The sequence below is a fragment of the Scyliorhinus canicula genome, chromosome 3 (genome assembly GCF_902713615.1).
Source record: "Scyliorhinus canicula chromosome 3, sScyCan1.1, whole genome shotgun sequence".
Classification (NCBI taxonomy): Eukaryota; Metazoa; Chordata; class Chondrichthyes; order Carcharhiniformes; family Scyliorhinidae; genus Scyliorhinus; species Scyliorhinus canicula.
The window spans coordinates 119,560,061-119,582,834 of NC_052148.1; the positions used below are offsets into that span (position 1 = coordinate 119,560,061).

At 40.6% G+C, this 22,774-nt stretch overlaps 1 protein-coding gene across 1 annotated transcript in view; it reads left to right on the forward strand.

Moving 5' to 3' along the window:
* The first annotated feature begins 1,345 nt into the window (after positions 1-1,345).
* kdr (kinase insert domain receptor (a type III receptor tyrosine kinase)) overlaps positions 1,346-22,774 on the forward strand; it is an 84,978-nt gene continuing 63,549 nt past the window's right edge. Inside the window, exons 1-6 of the mRNA XM_038791165.1 lie at positions 1,346-1,723; positions 7,988-8,069; positions 9,489-9,694; positions 12,577-12,701; positions 18,437-18,605; positions 20,210-20,349. Of these exons, the coding sequence (XP_038647093.1) occupies positions 1,660-1,723; positions 7,988-8,069; positions 9,489-9,694; positions 12,577-12,701; positions 18,437-18,605; positions 20,210-20,349 (786 nt within the window). The 5' untranslated portion in view covers positions 1,346-1,659. The remainder of the gene's footprint in view (positions 1,724-7,987; positions 8,070-9,488; positions 9,695-12,576; positions 12,702-18,436; positions 18,606-20,209; positions 20,350-22,774) is intronic.

Sequence of the window (22,774 nt, forward strand, 5' to 3'; positions counted from 1 at the left end):
AATATCGAGGCCTTACTCTACCACACCAATTTTCTTTCCCACCAATTACACCGACTGGGGCTGTCAGTTAATGCAGACTGGTGCCAAAATCTGATCTATTCATTACATCTGAAATGATGCCCTTGCCTGTCTCATAGTGGAGTCATTGCAGTCACGGCTCAAAGAGCAAGGAGCGGGGAGAGAAACGTCAATGTGTATTTGGCCGTGAACTTCCAATTGGAATGAATTCCAATGGGTGCCGATATAAAGGGAAGACAGGAAGGGAACAAGTCACCGACATGACAAAGTTTTTGGAAAGTGTGACGGGAAAGCATCGCCGAGTCACAGGCATTCGTGTTGTACATACAAAATAACACACTGATTATATTCGACATCACATCGGAAAAGTGCTGCCTGGATTTGGCAGATGTATTGAACTGGAATTAAATGCGTGTAGTCTATTGTGTTTGCTTGGTGATCCTTGTGTTCATTCAGGGAAAGGTGGCTCCGTTGGTGGAGAAGGCACACGCATGGTATGTCAGGATTAGTGATTCATTATCCGGTGTAACGCAGAGCGAAGGTCCCTCTCTGCCTTCCCAAAGTTAAAATAAACTCCAAAATTTGCTGTTGCTTCACATCCTCGGCCCAGGAACCGGACCAAGACTGCTCAAATTGATTCCACACAGGATCATTACACACTGTTCAAGAAAGAGACACAGGTAATGCACGGGCCATGCGATTGACTGGAGCTCATTGCTGAACTTAATAGGAAGGGGACCTGACGCCGCATTTCAGTGGGAGCGTGCAGGAAGCTGTGTGTGTAAGTTAAACCATTAATCAAAATCGCTGGGCAGCAAAATCAAGATAATTTCTCTTTTAATTCTCGTTGCCTGATTCCTGACAAATAATTGGAGATCGTAATAACTGCGGATAAAAGGTCCTTGCATTGTGTACAATTAATTTTGCTTATTTTTAAGTATTTGTATATTTAGGCTGGAGCAACACAACTTCTTTTCATTTCTTAATGATATTAAAGGGCCGCCCTATTACTTGCAGCATTCGCATGTATGGATTTACATTCGCATTTTAGAGCAGTTAGGCTTAAATATAACCTTATTTTAACGTTGTGTGCGAATTATGTCCATACTTATTTCAACATGCGTTTTTAATGCGAGACTGTTTTTTACGGGCGATCTTACATAAACGTTTTACTATTTCGCAGTCAACTTTGTGATAACCTTCCTTTCGAGGTTGTTTGGAGTCTTTCCCCCCTTTTTTTAAGGATGCACTCCGCCCTCAGGTCATGTGACGGGTGGATCAACTTGCCTGGTTTGGAACCTCCTCCTGTATATAATCAGCAAGTTGCCATGTCCACTTGACACTTATCCAACTGAACCCAAAGTGCAACATCTTCCCTTTCAGCGCCTGCCGAGATTCCAAGAGCAGTAGCTACCGGATTATTGCTTTAGCGACCGACCTTTGCCGAATTCCTTTGCCTCTCCAACGAATGAAAGGTGACTTTAATATGTTCCGCGATCCGATCGACAGTAAGAGAATCAGACTGTGAGGCTGGAGAGCATCCAACACGTACTGAGGAAACAGGCGCTCTTGGAACAGCAGCGACTGGGATAATCCATTGGAGGTCGGGACAATCTGGAGCCCCGGGCTTCCCTTGGTGACATGTGGAAAACAGGACTTTTCGTGCTGTTGGTGTGGCTGCGGATGGGATTCTCTATTGCAAAGGGTGAGGGCTATTTGCAAGCTAACATAGCAATGTTGTTGTGTAATATTTAATGGCACCAAATTCAAACCTAGGAATTCAATGCACAATTGCAGCTGGAGGGAACCCACACATCTGCAAACGGTAATGCCAAGCAGGGTTAGTTTTGCACGTTAGTGAACACATTATTCAATCGAGTTTTATCGTGCAGCGGAATTTAACCCCTTCACCCCTCGATTTAATTTCGTTTGAGACTAAACCCCGAGTATAAGGTGTACAGATTGATCGGCGAGTATAAAAGGTGGAGTGTTGAGGTTATACGAACTGATTGCGTGAAACATCTGCTGGATCCAGATGCGGAGGGTTCGATCTGCTACTTTGCAAATCCCACTGAGCTAATGTAGCTGCTACGTTCGCACGAACAGGTCGAAAGCAGGCAGCGTCCATCTAGAGGAATTCTAACCATAGTTCCAAAAAGCTGAGGATTTAAAACACAATTTTGTACTCAGCTTCAACTTAAAATACAGTTGGATGCAGGGCCACTGGCTACACAATCTTCCTCATTATCCTGGTGACGGGCAGAAGGGTTGGAGAAAGTGGAGCAAGGAATCGGTAGTTTTATTGCGATATTCAGATAAAACATAAATGTCAATTCTTCTGTGGGGTTGGGGATCTATAGCCAGTGCATAGTAATCAATCCACGTCGGATTTAGGAAGAGGAGGAGGCCATGCGGCCCCTCGAGCCTGCTACATCATTGAATAAGACGATGGCTAATCTGGCTGTGGTCTCAGCTCCATTTTCCTGTCTGCTCCCCCCCCCCCCCCCCCAATAACCTCGTCTATCAAAACTCTGTCTAACTCAGCCTTGAGTAAATTCAATGATCCAGTCTCTCTGACGAAGAGAGTTCCATAGAGTGATGGAGATTCAACGAGATCAGTTTGGGGAAAACTAGGAACCAGCGCTGTAACTGGAATCAGTGCAATCGCTGGGTGCGACCCCCGCTTCCCTCAGTAGCCCCAGCTTTAGTTCTGGAATAGATAGGGAGTATCTGATTTCAGCAGGTGGCTGCCGCAAGGAAGGGTGATGGAGATTTCATTTCGCCCAGAAGGTATGGAATGCCCGCCTATTCGTACCCAGCAGCCTGGCTTTCGAAGCAGAGTGTGAAGTTGGTGCAAACTTCAGCTGCCCATTGAGAATCTGCTCCAGGATCTGAGGAGGGGGGATTTGAGGTCTCATTTAGTGCTCACTCCAGGACCTGGAGCCAAACAACCAATCTAGATCAGACAGGAAGAAGAAAGCATTTAGGAACTGTGCAAATGAGTCCGAGTCACCATCCCCACCTAAATACAAGTCAGGAACTATTTGTGATCCAAAAAAAGACACACATTGTTCAAAATAAACCTATCTGCTCTCGTTAGCTCTCTCTCTGCAAGTATAAAGTAGTTCCCATTTAAAAAAAACTTTACTAATACATTTCGATTTTATGGCGTGGATTCGGCATCTCTCGATTCAATTAATGGTTCACATAGTTAGGCCTCCGGACGAACAGAAACCCGAACAAGATAATCTGATTAAAACCACCAGTTTTCCCACGTATTATAGAAAAGGAAATTGGAAAAGGCCCAGGGGCCAGAGAGGCTTTGAAACTCTCGGGGCCGTTATTCACTTTTACAAGGGTTTTAATCACCGCAGTTCCCCAGTAGCTGATTAAAGGTGAGTTAGTGAATAATGTGGGAGGGCCGGCAAGGGAATCGCTGAAGTCTGCTGTCAACAAGGATTGTCTCGCTGAAGTAGCTCCTGACAGACCGGCAGGAGATGTGGGAGTTGTTACTGATCAGAGGAAATCTATTACACAATAAGTGCAAGTACCCGAGAACAGGCAATGGTCTTTCGCATGAGGCGAAGCTGTACCCATTTTGAACTGAACTTAATTCCGGATTTGGACCCAGAACTGGGTGTTTCTTCCGCACTCGTCTGAGATAGAGAGACATGTCTTCTGTTGCAATATATTGGGCATTCACATTTAATAAACCGCCAGAATGCTTAATTATCATAATCGTGATACTAGCTGGACATAAATAATTTCTATAAAGATTGCAATATATGAAAGCGTTTTATACGGTTTTAATAACTGCACTATGTCCAAAACACTTCGTCCTGGGTCAATTATTCAAGACTTCATTCATTTATTTTACTGATCACACAATTTAAGGAAATACATGTTTCGAAATAACTTTGAAATTCATCAAAGGGTAAGATCATCTGCTGTTTTCACGATTCGTTTCAATGTTTCACATCCATTGTAAGCCCTTGAAGTTGGACAACATCGGAAAATCGGAACTGTGCCCATAGTTTGTAAGGTTTCAATCAATCAACTAATGCTTGACCATCTGCCCTTCATCCTGTTATGATAGAGATTGCAGAACAACACACTGTGATTTGAAGGGACAGTGTTCTCTTTAACAACCAATATTTCAGAAATACTGCACTTCAAAATAAAGTACTCTGGATATCCCATCAGCATTGTTAAAGTGCTCACCTCGTTGTTCAAATATTTTATTTTGAATGCTTTGTTTCTGTGAATCAAATGACAGTCACTGTACTTTGCTTGTCTTCCTTGAGCCAGCTAAGAGTAGAAGTTAACAACGTTATGCATTTTTCATTTTCTTAAAACATTTTGTTGATCAATGGAATGTTTATTGTACCACCCATAATCACAAGATACTTATTGAGAGAGAAAGCCAATAGACCCATCCTAAGTCATCTACACAGTACACTATGATTCTCAGCTTTTTGGCTAAAATCGTGTGTGACCAGCTCTTATGCCTGTTCTTGTCAGCTTGGATCTTGTTATGTATCTTTTGTCGGGACCATGAATTAGACTCAATTTGAATTTGAATTGGTTTTTGGAGCAAGCAAGGAGATGGATTGGGGGCTTTTCCCTTCCACGCTGCACATTGGCTTTGTAACTCTGAGAAAGGAATACATTTTTTAAAAAATGACACTCCTGAATGAAATGAAAAAATGAAAATCACTTATTGTCACGAGTAGGCTTCAATGAAGTTACTGTGAAAAGCCCCTAGTCGCCACATTCCGGCGCCTGGTCGGGGAGGCTGTTACGGGATCCTCCACATACTGAGTCATATAATCACGACCCTTAGATGATTCCAGGGCCTTTGCCTCCACAATTCTCACAGCAGGCTATTTCAACTAATTAGCTCAAATATATTAGAGTACATGTCAAAGAGTTCAAATGCAGCAATGTATGTAACACACACCACACATATTCAATAGCTTTCTGGTCTTTGTCATTTTTCAGTTTTTCATTAAAATTCAAATTGCCAAGTCGGACGTCTTATTATAATTTGTCAAAACCTACACTATAGGAACGATAGCATAAGTCTAACCTGCAACTAATGAATGTCAAACATGAAACTGAAATGCTCTGTATTAATTACAATTTGGAGAATCAACATTTTTACTAATGAACCTAATAATGTGATGCCAGGTAGCTATTGTTCCTAAATGCATGAAGTGGAGTTTAGCCATACTATCAGCCTTTGAGGCAGATAGACCTTCTCTGTATGTTGTACCTACCATAGGAGTAATGCAATGTACAATCTTCTGTGCCACTGAGGGCCAGCATACCGGTACTCTGCTAGTTATTGCTACCTTAGAAAATATTTAAGGGCCTTGCTCTATGTCATAGCTTTGGTCCCTGAGCAGCACTGCTGGATTTCAGAACCCATTATAAATAGGTACCTTGTGAATGGCCCTTCAGCTATGTTGACTCTGATTCTTTAAATTTGTTAAGTAGGCAGTTGCAAAATCTTGATATAGCAATTTTGTTATTTATTCATGGAATTTGCTACTATTTTTTTTAAAGCTGGATTTCGTTTGTCATCAGTTAGCCAAAGGACTATAACTGAGCTTAGCCTAGTAAAGGATATTCTATTTCTCAACCTCTGTTAGTTCCAAAAGTGGAAAGACAGGATCAGAGGAAGAAAGTATTCTAGGTTGACCTTGCTGTTGTGAACGATTGAAATTTGGTGGCCCTTGCACAACCTCAGCATCCTAAGGAACAGGAGAAGAAATAAAGAAGTCCCCTCAGTCATTAGCAGGCATCATTTAATATATCTTGCGTTCAGTGATTGTTCCTTGCCTGCATGAAATGGCAAAACCTCATTGGTTACACTGAAATAGCAGTAGCTAGTGCAGCGCAAAAAATATGCATGGCCTAAGTGGGGGAATGTGCCATGGATTCTTGCTCGGTGATGTGTCACCAGACTTGCAATAAAAACTTTTAAGAGTCATTGCTGCTCCTATGCTGCTCTTGCTCATGTATTTGCTTTGTATGGCCCCTTGTTCTGCACTGGTACCAATCGCTGTTTGTCGATGTACCATTTGTCAATGCACTCTGTCGATTATTCTTTTATTGTCTACTATGTACGTACTGTGTACGTTCTCTTGGCCGCAGAAAAATAATTTTCACTGTACTTTGGTACATGTGACAATAAATAAATCAAATCAAATACTGTAGAATTAAGCAAAGTATAAACATGTTTATCTTGGCAACATTTCAGAGTGTGGCAACTTTCTTCCTCACCTGTTGCTAGCATCTGGCCACAATTGAGACACATTTACACTTTGTGCTACCGCCATCCACCTATTCTCATGCTAGACTTCAGAGAAGATTTCTCCTGCTCTGGAGAGTATTGCCCTTACTCTTCAGCACCTCATGCAACTGGACCTCCAAAGGTTAATTCTGTTCATCATCATAGCCCTGATTAAGCCATTTCTATCATTTAGTAGCAGTTTTAAGATTAGTTTGAAAGAGCTCTGGACAACATTTAATGTACCTCTGTGCTTCATATGCTGTGTCTTAACAGCAGCACAATATTATCTAAAGGAGCTGACCTCACATTGTAATGTAAGCTCAGCTATTAGAATTAAATTGCAGGCAGCACATCACTCCCATCAGCACAGTACTGTGACTGTGTGAATGAAGAATCCTCTAGCTGCAACATTTTGTCAATATGTAACTCAAGGAGTTAAATATATTTTTTAATAGGCCAGGCTCCTTTTGCAGCCAAAACTAGCATTACACCATGCTAGCTCCTGAATTAAGTTTATCATAGATCATAGAATTTACAGTGCAGAAGGAGGCCATTCAGCCCATCGAGTCTGCACTGGCTCCTGGAAAGAGCACCCTACTTAAGCCCACACCCCCACCCTATCCCTGTAACCCAGCAACCCCATCTAACCTAAGGGCAATTTATCATGGCCAATCCACCTAACTGCACATCTTTGGACTGTGTGAGGAAACCGGAGCACCCGGAAGAAACCCACGCAGACACGGGGAGAACATGCAGGCTCCGCACAGACAGTGACCCAAGCGGGAATCAAACCTGGGACCCTGATGCTAACCACTATGCTACTGCGCAGCCCTATCATACAGTCAACCCTCCTCTGGTATGCTGGTAATTAGGGCACCATATTTTCCATTAATCAAATTAATAGTTTGCTTAATTTGTTTTAACAGAGATATATACTTAACTCTTGGTAGAGTCAGGCTTTATTCATTGAAGCTAGAGCCAAAACTATGTTTAAATTTTTAAAATGTGCATGATGATTAATATGAGATTTGTGGCTAACATAGTGTAGCAATATAAATTATTGAAGAATGTTCAGATATAAAATTTCATCATAATTTAATGCAAAAAATGTACTGTGATTTATTAAAACAATAACAAAGTAATCAGTTACTTTTCAGGTAAATATTGGACCTCGACTTTTGCATCTTCATTGTTCTATCACAACCTCCAACCTTCAGCTGGGCTCTCAAATATTGCAACAGATAATTTCAAGTACAGGAAAATACATATTTAAAAGTATAGTTTTGTAAAGTTCCTCAGGGGAAACAGTCCCTCCCTGGAAGAATTTCCTTCCTATCTTCCTACAACAGCAGTTACATATTTTCTAGTCCTTCCTGACTACACCCTCGTGTACTATACATAATGCGATGTCAATTGACGGCTGATACATGTACGGGTTTCCATTCAATAACACATAAAAAAACAGTGAGGTGGCAAACAAATGTTGCAAAACAAGGACAACTTGTTTTGTCACAAATCTGCGCTCACAAAAAGTGTGTAAGCATTTGGATTTTTCAACCATCAAACTCACTTCAGCATTTCTATAAATGGTCAACTAACATGCATGAGTGTATTCACTCCAATTTTTACAGAGGTTTCTCGTAAAAATTAATCAGATGTTTTAATTTGCAGGTTCTGGCTCATCCCCATACCTTAGCATCCCAAATGAGGAACATGTAATTAATGCTAATGAAACTTTAATAATTACTTGCAGGTAAGTGAGGTTCTGCATTTTACCTGGCATATTGTCACATATATATCAAATAAAGTCATTATATATCCCATAACCTTGCACTTAATTTGTATATGTGTGTGTATATATGCCTTTTACATAAAGGCATGCTGCTGTGCATCTATTCAATCCATCTGTCCAGCTATGTATTCTATTTATCTATTCAATCTATCTAAGTATCATTATGTATAGCATCTATAACCTAGAATTGCTACAAGCAATATCAGTGAACATACAGTTAATGTATTTGTAAGAGTCTATCAACCTTATATAAATGAAGATAATTCAAGATAAATAAGTTAGCACTTGTGTTACTGTACTGTTTATAACTCGCAGTGTGAGCATTAGGTTAATGTATTAAAACAGACAGCTATCCACCATTTCAAGTTTTTCTATATTAAAACATACTGATTAACTATATATTTTAAAGAAAGAACAAGCTTATAAAGTTCGCTATTGAAAGTTCACAATCACCTCTAATCATCTTTTGAAGCAGTCAAATAGAAAAATATGATATTATCATTTACAGTTCATGTTGCATCTTTGTTAACAAGGGTGGCATGTGGACAACACTTTGTGAGTTCATTTCATTTCTCCCGTGTGCTCTCACTAACAAATTTACAAAATATCTCAAAATGTATGTTTAATGTCGGCATTGAATTTGACACTTTTTTTCTAGAAACTGTTGAAATGTTTTCATTTCCTGCATAAAATCATACTATGATTGGATTGATTAAAATTTTTCAGAATATCAGTTGATTTGGCAAATTTCTTCTCTGGCTTTCCCCTTCATTCTGCCTGCTTCTAATTCATTTCACTAAGCCGAATATTCTACGATATGTTGATATACCTAAAACAAAGAGCTATCAGCAGCAGAATTCATTCCGAAGGTTCTTCAACCGGGAGATCCATTGGTTGTAGCGTTACTCCATGAAGGCAAAATAGTTCTATTGCACGTCATGTTCTAGAGCTCTTTTTCTTTGCAATTTTCATTTTAAACAGTAGTTAAATTGCAACAAACTATGTTGCAACGTCTTTAATTTATGAATGATGAGACTTAAACACTGATGAAATAATCTCACTGTGTACCACTGTGACCTATTGTATTCTATATAATTACTAATTATTTCTTATTTAAATGATAATTGCAACCCTCTGGAGAACCGCAATCGACGAATTATAATAACATGTAAAATAACATGTAATTTGTATCCTGGTCTTTATTCCAATTTGGAAACAGAATGGGGGGAGATGAAGTCATAAGTTGAATGCTGCAACTTTCCATTTTGTTAAATGAGATGTTATCGTTATTTGTGGTTAAGCAAAAAACTAAATAAAAATAACCTTCTGCAGCTCTGCATTTCTAATTGAGAGCATGTTGTTTCTGAATGTTTGCTGTAGCGGAAGTAAGCCGTTGGAATGGTCATGGCCCAAAAATCACAGTAGCATGGAGCATAGGATATCATTGAGTGACTGCACCAACGGGACCTCGTTTTGCAAAACTCTTATTCTGACAAGAACCACTGCAAATGATACGGGAACATACCGGTGTTTCCACAAGCACTCTACAATGCAAAAAGCTGCGAGTATCTATGTCTTTGTTCAGGGTAAGATAACTTTTCTTTAAAAAAAGTCGTGATGGGACCCTGGAAAGAAAGCTGTTGTGTTGGTTCCTGTAAGCAGCAAACATTTCCACTTCCACCTCATTAGTCGGCTAGTGGCCACTTCTTCTATATGTTTAGTATCTAAATATTCCAACGAAATAATTTTAAAAGGTAACTAATGAAGGCAAAAAGTACTATCAATTTATTTTAACTGATTATAAGAAATAGCACAACTGCGAGTAGCAGTAATGGCAAATGAATTCAAAGCGAGCGTATGGAAATAAATACAAACAGAGCTCATTTTCAATTGGTAACATTTTCTCCAGTAGGTAACATTTCAATTTAAACTTGTATTTCCTGCAGCATGTGGATTCCTTCTGCTTTACTCTTTGATCTCAGGGCAATGCCTATTTTGTGGGAACAGATACAGATTCTTATCAGATGCAGTACAAATGATCACCTTTGCTTCCACTCGAGTAGCGTACCCACAATAAAGCCCACCACATGCTGGGGTTAACCTCCATAGGGTTCCTGTTCTCCGACTTCCAAAGCAATGTGGTTAAATGCAGATTGCCTGCAGCACTTCCTCCTGTCTTACCGATCAGACAGAGCTATAATGAGAAAACAGACCAATTTCCTGATTAGTGTCCTTGACGCCCTCTATTTTATGTCTGTCATACCATTATACTGTAGTCAATTGTGAATCAGCCTCAAACAGTGAGTTTTACAATTTAAAAAATGCAATATTCCCAGAACGATAATGCTTAACAAAATTACACTTTTTGTAGAATACCTTATGAATGTAATCTGAAAGATGCCTTGTGTTCTATTTAAAGTTATTTGGCCAACAGATCTAATGCTGATGCAACTCAAATATTTTGTAAGAAAAAGTTATTTTAAGATGCAGCATGCAACAAATCCACCAGTGTCATGTAAATAAGGAAAGCATCTGTAATGAATATAATGTTTGCGAAAAAGCTCAAACATTGGTTTTGGCATATGTTGGCATTCTTTTAGCTTATACCTTAGAACATGCCCAATAGCTCCATTATTGGGCTGGTGTAGCACACTGGGCTAAATTGCTGGCTTTTAAAGCAAACCAAGGCAGGCCAGCAGCACAGTTCAATTCCTATACTAGCCTCCCTGAACAAGCGGCAGAATGTGGCGACTAGGGGCTTTTCACAGTAACTTCATTGAAGGCTACTCGTGACAATAAGTGATTTTCATTTTCATTCATTATATATCGCTGGTGAGATGTTGAAGAGGTTGTTTGGCTAACATTGCATTTTTGAGCAATTTCTGAGTGCCCACAAGCTTTAGAATTTTTGGTGCCTCACTGTTTAGAGATGATGCAATGAAATAGATTGATTGATTTACAATTGGTCATGCGGCTGTAGGTGCTCAAAAGGTTCCCTCAGAGACTTCTTGTAAGTCTATCTTGCTGCAAACTTTATTAATTGACTGGTAATATAGACAGTCCCTTACAAAGCTTTGGGAACTTTTTACCCTAATATTGACATTTTTTGCACATTTCTAGTTTATTTTGAATGTGTATCGAAATTGGAAAGAGACAGGTAAACATTTGTCAAATGTGAATGACAAATTGCCTCATTGTTCTCATGGAATTTTAGATCTGGCACAATTAACTTGCAATTATCTGAAGGTTACTTCACATGGAAATTGTTTTAATAAAACTCCAGCCGAGAGGGAAATGTGAATCAAAAGATTTATGTCCGACCCTTAAGAATTTCTTCTGCCTCCCACCTTAATCCTGGCGAGGCAGGTAGTTCCCATTTTAAAACAGCATCAACCTGGTTGCTTAGCAACCTCCATTTTGGAGATTTTCCAAAAAGCCTTGTAAGGTACCAAATCATTTCCCACACCTTCCAAGGTGAGCGATATCAGAAGGGTCCCCCAGGGTTATTAGGCATTGTGTGGGAGCGTGGAGGCCTCTTTAACATAGAAGCTGTGTTTTCCTGACACCATGGTGGACAGGAGACAGATTTTCTGGCTGAATGGGGCAAATATTGTTGTAATGACTGTGTGTGTTCCTTGGCTCAATGCAAAATAAGTGGACTCCCATTGACTTTGCATGGTATGTTATACCTGCACATTTGTGGGTGTTTAAACCTATTTTCTTTTTCAATACTCCTGAAGTTATGGCATCATCTTTGAAGGAGAAAATAGGGATTTTCTGAGTGATGGATCTTTTGTCCAAAGTGACCAGTACTACTCCCTTTCATTTAACCCATGCAGACTTTGCAAGGCCAGAATTACTGATTTTTCCTTTCCAAGATGAGTTGAACCAATATGTTGAAAAACAGTCTGAAAAATGACAAAATTGCTCCTCAAGCTGGTAAACCTGTGAAGGCTGGCATGCAATCCAAATCTTAAGGATGGGAGGCCAGTTGTCTACAAGCGCACCAATCAAAGAAGCATACACAGCGCACGTTACCATTTAGTCTTGGTTTCATCAAGACAGGTGGACCTCTACTCTTAAGCCCAACCATGAACTCTTGGCATTGACCTAGATTTCTCGGCCCCCTCACCGTTATCTTCCAGTGGCGGAGGCAGCTCGCCATTGGCTGCTGGCAGGATCTTCTGGTCCCACCATATTTAATGACCATTTGCGTTGGTCGCCCACTGCGCTGTCGGGGAACCCACATGAGGGTGTCATCTTCAACAGGGTCAGAAGATCCTGCTGGCCAGAAAGGCTCGAAGATCCTGGCCATTGTTTCAAATTTCTTCTAAATTTATTCTTCTAAGGATTTGATTGAAGTCATCAGCACCTGCTGATGACCTAAAAAAATGTTTTGGAAGCATCTGCCTGTTATACCAAATTACTCCACCTTCGTAGCTAAACAGATATGTTATTTGCATTTTAGACTACCAAATTCCTTTTGTGAATTCCTACCCTGGGATCCCAGAAGCACTGATTATACTGGAAGCCAAGACACCCGTCATTCCATGCAAGGTTTCCATGCCCGATCTTAATGTGACTCTACATACGGTAAATATAATTGCTTATGTTGCATCAAATAACTGGATATAATTTTTGGCTGCCGCACTGCAAGTTAAGGCCCTTCTACAGCAAAATTAGATTCTATTTGAACCCTGCATTGAGATAAAATGGACCTTCTGAATTCAAGTTTCCCTCATACAACTCATTCCCCTTCCCTTAACAATGAAATGGGATTGATTGGAAATGGTGGTGGAACTTCCAAATCCGGGTCCCACCCATATTTTTAATGGTCCAAGTAATCTCCATGAATCGTCAAACATCCATCCTTTTGTGTACTTACAATAAAGTTTACCTTTTAACAGCCATGCTGCTCAAGATATGCACATATATATCTAATGTAATGGTGTTAACAGTGTGATCGTGTTCAGGATACGTTTTTTTAACCTGCATAATTTTAGAATACTGGAGCCCTCTCTGAAATGGGAATTAAAGTAATCATCAGTTAAATCAAACATTTCAGGATACTGTAAAGTATTATCCTACAGAACCATGACATGGAGAGGGCAGGTATTGCAGTCCAATGGTTATACTTTCAGGAGCTAAGGAGGAAATTAAAAAGCAGATCATCAAAAGTAGTAATTTGCAGATTACTCCCACTGCCATTCACATGCAAGCATAGGAATGGGATGATAGGGAGGATCAATGGATGAATTGAGGCATGTTGTAGGTGAGAGGGCTTCAGATTCTGGGTCATTGAGACCAATTCTCGGCAGGAGGCATCTGTTGCACCTCAACAGGACTGGGATCAATGTCCTCATTGGATTGGATTTGTTTATTGTCACGTGTACCGAGGTACAGTGAAAAGTATTTTTCTGCAAGCAGCTCCAAAGATCATTCAGTACATGGGAAGAAAAGGGAATTAAACAGAATTCAAGAAAATACATGAGGATACATAATAGGGCAACACAATATATACAATGTACTACATAAGCATTCGCATCGTATGAAGCAGACATGGGTGTAGTGTTAATGAGGTCAGTCCATAAGAGGGTCATTTAGGAGTCTGGTGAAAGTGGGGAAGAAGCTGTTTTTGAGTCTGTTCGTCCGTGTTCTCAGACTTCTGAATCTCCTGCCCGATGGAAGAAGTTGGAAAAGTGAGTAAGCCGGGTGGGAGGGATCCTTGATTATGCTGCCTGCTTTCCCCCGGCAGCGGGAGGTGTAGATGGAATCAATGGATGGGAGGCAGGTTCGTGTGATGGACTGGGCGGTATTCACGACTCTCTGAAGTTCCTTGCGGTCCTGGGCCGAGCAGTTGCCATACCAGGCTGTGATGCAGCCCGAGAGGATGCTCTCTATAGTGCATCTGTAAAAGTTGGTAAGGGTTAATGTTGACATGCCGAATTTCCTTAGTTTCCTGAGGAAGTAAAGGCGCTGTTGTGCTTTCTTGGTGATAGCGTCGACATGAGTGGACCAGGATAGATTTTTGGTGATGTGCACCCCTAGGAATTTGAAACTGCTCACCATCTCTACCTCGGCTCCGTTGATGCTGACAAGGTTTTTGTACAGTACTTTGCTTCCTGAAGTCGATGACCAGCTCTTTAGTTTTGCTGGCATTAAGGGAGAGATTGTTGTCGCTGCACCACTCCACTAGGTTCTCTATCTCCCTCCTGTATTCGGACTCGTCGTTATTCGAGATCCGGCCCACTATGGTCGTATCGTCAGCAAACTTGTAGATGGAGTTGGAACCAAGTTTTGCCATGCAGTAGTGTGTGTACAGGGAGTAGAGTAGGGGGCTAAGTACACAGCCTTGCGGGGCACCGGTATTGAGGACTATTGTGGAGGAGGTGTTGGTGTTCATTCTTACTGACTGTGGTCTGTTGGTCAGAAAGTCAAGGATCCAGTTGCAGAGTGGAGAGCCAAGTCCTAGGTTTTGGAGCTTTGATATGAGCTTGGCTGGGATTATGGTGGTGAAGGCGGAGCTGTAGTCAATAAATAGGAGTCTGATGTAGGAGTCCTTGTTTTCGAGATGCTCTAGGGATGAGTGTAGGGCCAGGGAAATGGCGTCTGATGTGGACCGGTTGCGACGGTATGCGAATTGAAGTGGGTCAACCTCCATGGGGAGGAGGTTCACTAGTGTGGTTGAAAGGATTAAACTAAATTGTCAGGGATCCTTGGAAAATAGGCAATAGGTTTAGATAAAGGATCTGGATTGGCGCAGGCTGGGAGGGCCAAAGGGCCTGTTCCTGTGCTGTAATTTTCTTTGTTTATTATTGTTTGTTGAGCATATAGAAGGAGAAAAGAAGCATAAGGTGCATAAAGCAATGAAAGTGTTGGATAGTTGTAGAGAAATAAATTGTACCACATTAGGTAGGAGCAGACTAAGGAGAACTACAAGGAATACAACAACAGGTTTAGAATGTGTGCATGTAAATGCATAAAGACTGGATTTTTGTGGAGTCCTGGAGACCTACTTAAAAATGATGGGAGGGAACTGGATTCGGAAACCCTACCACAATTTTCAATATATCGCATTTTAGCCTTTAGGGGAAAGGGAGCAAGGTGCAACTCACATATGAGGGAAATCTGAATTCAGCGGGTCCATTTTAACTCAGTGCTGAGTTCAAACAGGCCCCACCTTTGCTGTAGCAAGAGCCTTAACTTGTGGTGTGGGAGTTCACAAATCTTTAGAGTAGATGTAACTGCTTATGAAGGGTGGATAAAATCTGTAGGAATTGTCAAGCTGTAAAGTATTTCAATCCACAACCCTTAAAAAATTAAAAAAGACTGCCTGTGTCATTGTGAGTTGAATAAATCTGTTCCAGCAATGACAATAGCCATTTGTTAATGTCCATGTTAATGAGGGCTATCCTTATTAATGCTTGACTGCTTTCCATAGATTCTAACAGTCTCAGCTGTTAATTTTATTGATAGCTTAAGGAAATTATTAAAAAAATAGTTTTCTTTGATGTGGGGTTATGAATACTAGTCTGTTTGTCTTTATAAAGAATTCAGTAATTAATGATGTTTAAAAGTTTCAAATGGGCTTTCATGAATGGGATTTCTTTTACTACAGTAAAGGCTGTAATAAATATTTAGAGCTTTACCTTATTTCATCTCAACATGGCCCCTAAGGTCTTTCCATTGGTGGATACTGGGTGAGTTGGCACGGAGGCTGTAATAGCTAAGTGGTGGATAGGGGCATGGGTTGGCATGAGGTGGCATTCAGAATATGTGAGGGGAGGGGTGATGAGGTGTGAGGGTTTGAGGGCCTAAAATTTAAGGAACCAACTGGGAATATGTGGCCAGAGAACTGAGGGGATGGGGGAACACATTTAAACAGCTCATGTCACCACTTGGGTGTTCTTGTGGCCATCACTAATCTGTGTCCAAAGATGACAGGTTTAATTCCACCCTGCACTGCATTACATCTTACCCTGCAGCAAAAATTGCGTCTAGTAGCGCAATCTCTCACAAGGTCAGTACAGTGAGCCTGGGACTATCCTGACTACCTGCCTTGAGAGTGAAAATTTGGTTCAAAGGGGTGTGGAATAGGATTAGTAAGGTGCAAGAACAAATAATTCTGTAGGAATATGAAGTAGTGATAATAATGGAAATGTGGTTGAAAAATGGTGAGGAAAGGGTGTCTAATACTCAAGGATACAAAGTATTCGAAAGAGATTCGGAAGGGAAAAATAGGAAGTGGTATGGAAATGCTGATTAGGGAAGAAACTGAACTGTTGGAAAGGGAAGATATCATTGAGGGGACAAAGGCAGAATCCATTTGGTTAGATTTAAGGAGTATGAAAGGTATGGGCAGCACGGTGGCCTAGTGGTTAGCACAACCGCCTCAAGGCGCTGAGGTCCCAGGTTCGATCCCGGCTCTGGGTCACTGTCCGTGTGGAGTTTGCACATTCTCCCCGTGTCTGCGTGGGTTTTGCCCCCACAACCCAAAAATGTGCAGAGTAGGTGGATTGGCCACACTAAATTGCCCCTTAATTGGAAAAAATAATTGGGTAATCTAAAAAAAATTAAAAAAAAAAAAAAAAAAAGAGTATGAAAGGTATGATCACACAACTGGAGTTGCCCTATAGGCTTCCAAATATTGTGAGATAGAGGAGCAAGTATGCAGAGAAATCATGGATATATGTGTAAACATTATGATACTGAGGGCTTCAACTCGCCAAATATTGCTTGAGATAATGTTAAGGGTTAAGGTAAAGTGCTTGGGGACTTGCTTCCCAAGTTGCGAAGGGAAGTAGGGTGGAGTTAACAGAAAGGCTTGTCATAATCTTGCAAACTCCCCTTGATACAAGGAAGGTGCCAGAAGATTTAAAAATAGCCATCTTGTAGAAGAAAGTGTGTAACAAAATTCGTAGTAACTATAGACTGGTCAGTTTAATGTTAGTAGTGGGTAAGGTTTTGGAAACAATAATCAAGGAAAGATAACAAGCACTTGGGAAGGTATGAGTTAACTAAGGAGATACAGCATGGATTTGTAAAGGGCAAATCATGTTTGATTTATCTATTTGAATTTTTTGATGAAGTAACAGTGAAGGTTGATGAATGAAATGCAAGTTTACTACATGGATTTTAAGAAAGTATTTGACAAAGTATCATCTAAAAGGCTGATTTAACAAAACTGAGGCTCAGTGAATATGACAGTGCCAACTTGGATGAAAAAATTTGGCTTCAGAACAGAAACAACAAGGCATGGTCAATGGTTCTTATTCAAACTGAAGGATGATGAACAGTAGTACTCCTTCAGGACCACTGCTCGGAACATATTTTTTGATACATATAAATTACTTAGACTTTGGAATACGGAGTAAAATTTCAAAATCTGATGACACCAAAACTTGGAGGTGTGGCAAACTGTGGAGATAATACCAATTGACTGGAACAGGACATAGACAGACTAACAAATGGATGGACAAATGGTAGATGGGAGAGAGAGGAAATATACACTTACTGGCACAGTTTTAAAGAGCCTGCAGGGGCTGAAGGATGTGGCGGTTCACGTGCATAAATCTTGGAAAGTGATTTGTAAATGGGATTTTGGGCTTCATAAATTGTGGTTTTGAATACAATAGCAGGTACATTACGCTGAACCTTTACAAAACTCTGGTTAGTCACAACTAGAGTATTGTGTACAGTACTGGTCACCACAATTTAGGATGGATGGAAGGGTCCTTGGGAGAATACAGTGGAGATTTGCCAGAATGCTTCCAGGGATGATGAATTTTAGCTACAAGGTTAGGTTGGAAAAGGATGTGTTGTTCAACTTAGAATCAAGGAGATTGAAGGGAGATTTGGTGGAGGTGTACAGATTTAGATAATGTAGCCAAAGCAAAGCTGTTCCCTTAATTGATATTACAAATACAAGGGGACATAGGTTTAGGGTTTTAGGCAAGAGATGCAGTAGTAATATGAGGAAGAACTTTTTCACAAGCATGTGTTAATGACTGGAAACTCACTACCTATGAGACTGATGGAAGTGAAAACAATCAATGATTTTAGAAGAAAATTGGAGGTCACTTGAGCTAAGTAAACTTGCAGAGCTCCAGGGACAGAATGGGTCAATGAGACTGACTGAATTGTTCGAAAAAGAGCCAGCTTGGACTCAATGGGGGAAAGGCCTCCTTCTATGCTGTTATACCTCTGTAACGCTGACATATTTTATGACATTAAATACTCATTGTATGTAATCTTAACAATCGTCAGCAATATATTTTAATATTACAATTTTAATCCACAAAATAATCCCCGTTTAAATTTTTGAACAGAAATTTCCAGAAAAATACATTGTTCCTGATGGAATGACAACTTTCTGGGACAATCAGAAAGGATTCACTATTTTGAGTCACAAGATCAGAGATGTCGCAATGGTCGCATGTGAGACAACAATAAATGGAAGAGTCTATAGTTCCAACATGTATGTGGTGGTAGTTTTAGGTAAGGTGCATTTTGTACATTTATGCTGAAGAAGCTATTTTTTCTATTTCATATTAAACTTCCGCTGCAGAAAAACTGTTAAATTTTGAAAAATGCATTAAGGGCGGATGAGACATGTGTTTGCCATCACAAAGTTCTTGTCACAAGACCCAAGCCTATATTTGGCCAGCCCTTGTGCAGTTTATTTTGGTAAATTGCCAGTGCAGCATGCCTTCCTCATAGGTTGTTCACTGATTTGATGGTGGGATATTCAGCAGGGGCCGCTGAATTTCAAATTCCTGAAGCAGCACCATAAAGAAGAGTTGGAAGTGCTGGAAATGATTTGGAGAAACCATTTTTGAGAAGCAGAGACAAACTTTCAACAGTTATAACGGAAAGGGCAACAGTGTGGAAACCTTTCAGCCTCAAAATGACAAGCGACTGGCATTTTTAAAATATGTCAAGCCAGCATTCAAACAGTCCTGAATGAAGCTTCAAATCCCTTCACTGTGCACACAAAATAGCTGGCTCACAATTTCTACCATCGATATTTGGTGGAAGGGGCCAGCAATGGGTGGTGATAATCTGTCAGGCCGAGATAGTGCCTTTGGCGCTCAGATCTAAATCAACTGACCCTGCATGTTCCTGGAAGAAACTTTTACTTTTCTACGTCAGATCTATCTGAAAATGGGAGCAGGCCAGAGCTGATCTTCAACCAGCCACATTCTTATGATCCTGCAACAGCCCTGTTTTGAAGTACAAATGGTGCGGTGATGACATGAAACTCATTATAGTTTCTTTCTACTATTTCTGCTGAAGTGGATATAATTACAGCAAAACAGTGGAAGCACAGTTCAGTGACTGGGGAAGACGTTCTAATGCATTGTCGAAATAGTTCCTTGATGAAAATAATATGGATGTTTATCAGCCTATAACCCGAAACATCTGAACCATGGCCCACATGTATCCTACTTTAAAAATACTACAATGCAATCTGTAAACTGAGATAACAGATAATCAGAACTGGCCAGTTTATACTACTTCACAGTGGGGCTGCTCTACTGGCTGATAACCCTCGGCTCTGCTACAGACATTAGGATGCTATTTCGTACTTATTGCCTGCTGGGATCGAGGTTCAGGTTGAGAGATCGTTTATACTACTGTGTCTCCGGTTTTATCAACAGGAAACCTAGCTCTCCTCCAGTAAATAATTTGGTTGCTTTTACACAGCAAATTCTTTCATGAAGTTATACCTTACCAAGATCTTTTGGAATGGGATTGATGTTGTAATTGATTAAGGCTACAGCCAAAAGTCTCTCTTATTTCCTAACGTTTCTTTATGTCACAGTTGGTCACCTGATTGGCAAGGGTAGAATGTCAACACAATTGTAGATGTATATTCAACACTCTGACATGGTCAGGGATCTAGATGGTATTTGCTAATACAGGAAGATTTCCCTCCCATGTCTAGCGTATAAATATGCTCTTTATATTGCACAAAGCAAAATACCTCTACAGTTTGCATTATCTTCATCTCTCAACAAATGTTTCATGACTCGAAGCTTATTTCTATTATCATTGTGCCATCATATAAGGAATAATTGTGTAATGTATTCTCCCTGCAGGTACCAAAATTGAGGAGCTTACATTGAACCCTCGGCCGCAAGTGGAGTTAGCAGTGGGGGAACGTTTGATGCTTAACTGCAGTGCCAAAACTGAGCTCAATGTAGGATTAATCTTTGAATGGAAGTATCCTAGAGTGCAGGTATAACATATGTAATCCTTGTGCTTTTGTTTAGCTAGGAAAAAGCATCTCAGTTTCTGATATTACAAGCATGAGATTAGTGCATTCAATAGGGAAGGGAAGTACAGTCAGGAATGTAATATAAAAGGTTAACAGATGGGCTATGCTGCTATATGATGTAAATGACAATGTACCACTGCTACCAGTCAGTCAGTCAATCTCGAGAGAGAGAGGTTGGAGTCATGTCTCGGAGTTACATGCTTACTTTATAACCTGATGTAGATCTAAGAAGCAACTGTTTAAGCAGATACCAATGTATGTCTATAATCTGTCCAAGAACCAAGTCCCATGCCTATAGTCCAAGATAGAAAGACCAATCTCAGATTGATCTCAAAGGGAGATATCAATGTAAAAAACATACTGTTATCGAAGGAATTGAGGGAATCACAGAGTGAAAAAACCTTTGAAGCAGGTCAAGAAATTTCGATGCAAGAAGAAGGCACAATGGGGGGGATGTAATGATGACCATATGCAGTGAGCAGACCCTGCCCTTGCCCTGTCCATTTGACTGCCTTGAAGGCCCGCAGAGAAGTCAGCAGTGGAGTTAGGAAATTGCACTTTCTACAGTACTGAGCAGAGTTAGGTCATCATGAAAAAGAGTCAAAGCTTCAAGTTAGTTTATTTCTTTATGCAGTAGGTCCAATAGCAGATAATGTCCTCCTAAGGCTGGGTGTTAAGGGGTCTGCCATGGACTTTGATTCCATTCTTAAAGCCTTATTACTTTAAAGCCTATTTTAACCCAAAGCAAAATTTAGTAATTGAATGAGCACGTTTTAATCAGTGCTCACAACAAACTTGGGAACCAATTGAATTATTCCGAATCGATTTATAGCGAGTTCTTGCAGTTATGTGGCATTGAGGATAAGCTAATCCATGATCACAAAATTATTGATGTCCAGAATGAAAAATTCTCCGATCTTACATCGGATCATGAGGTCCAATTTGTGAGGCAGGCTGAGCTTCAAACAATTAATCAAGCCATAATTCACGGTGACTCCGAGGCACCAAGGGCAGCAGTCCCACCCACACAAAAGCGCGCCAAACCGACTGAAAGGGCAGGAAAATCCTTGCCGGCAGCCATTTTGAGATGCTTGCATTGTGATGCCAAGACCTAGCATGGATGCAAAGATTTCACAGCAGGAGTCAAGGATTGCATCAAATGTGGCAAAAGTGGACATTTCAAGTGTTTCTGCAAATCCAGCAATTTTAATCAAAGTCACAGATCAACAAGTATTTTTGAAACATATTCCTTCCAAGAAATGGAAAGTTAAGAAAAAGACAACATTACAGAGTTTCTTGGGGAAGTAAATAGCTTGATCCACACTGTTGGACAGTTACAGTACAAGTTCTAGGCTTGATACTACATTTAAAGGTGAAACTGGTATGGCTGTTAATATATAAGTAGAAAACTTCAACTGGCTTCAGCCAATGACCCTTCCTCGATGAGACATCAAGTTACAAGATCCAGGCGGCTTAGATCGCCCAATCAAAGACTGGATTATTGCTCCTTTTGGTCGGTGTTTCTCTTCATATACTTCATAATCAGCGTACATCATAGAATCCCTACGGTACAGAAGGAGGCCACTCAGCCAAACAAGTCTGCACCAACCCTCCGGAAGAGCATTCTATCTAGGCCCATTCCTACGTCCTATCCCCATAACCCATAACCCCACCGAACCTTTGGAAACTAAAGGGCAATTTAGCATGCCCAATCCACCTAACCTGCACATCTTTGGATTGTGGGAGGAAACCAGAGCATCCAGAGGAAACCCATGCAGACACGGGGAGGAAGTGTAAACTCCACACAGACAGTCACCCTTATTGAGTGGCAATGTAGGCCTACTTCAAGGAATCCTAGACAAATTAGATGATGTTCATTATTTGAATGACTCACTGTCTTTCATGCAACAATCTCCAACCTTTTAGAAGCCATAGAAATTCATCCTTCAGAAATTGTGTAAGTCTATGCACTCAGCACTCTTTGTTCAAAGAGACACCATCCACTAGGCCCAGGGCAGAGATGGAAGTTACAAATCTCTCAGTTCGTCACAAAGTAAGGGAAGAAATACAGAAAGCGCTGCAGGATATGGTGACCATTCCCATGAAGAACTCTTGAACCTGAATTAGCTCTTCTTAAAGAGTGATGAGGAAGAATCCCTTACGACACACATTGATCTCCTGGAGGTTGGCGTCCTAGAGAGTGATGCATCTTTCCAGTTGATGGATGCACCTTATGAATTCTCTGCTGTCTTTTTAGAAGAATCAGCTGTGCTTTTAGTGGCTGAGCAGCATTCTGATCTTCGTTCCACTGAATCTACCAAGAAAGCCAAGTTTTTCCCTTGTTGCTTTGCCTGAGTTCAAGTTAGATGCCATAAAGGATCACACT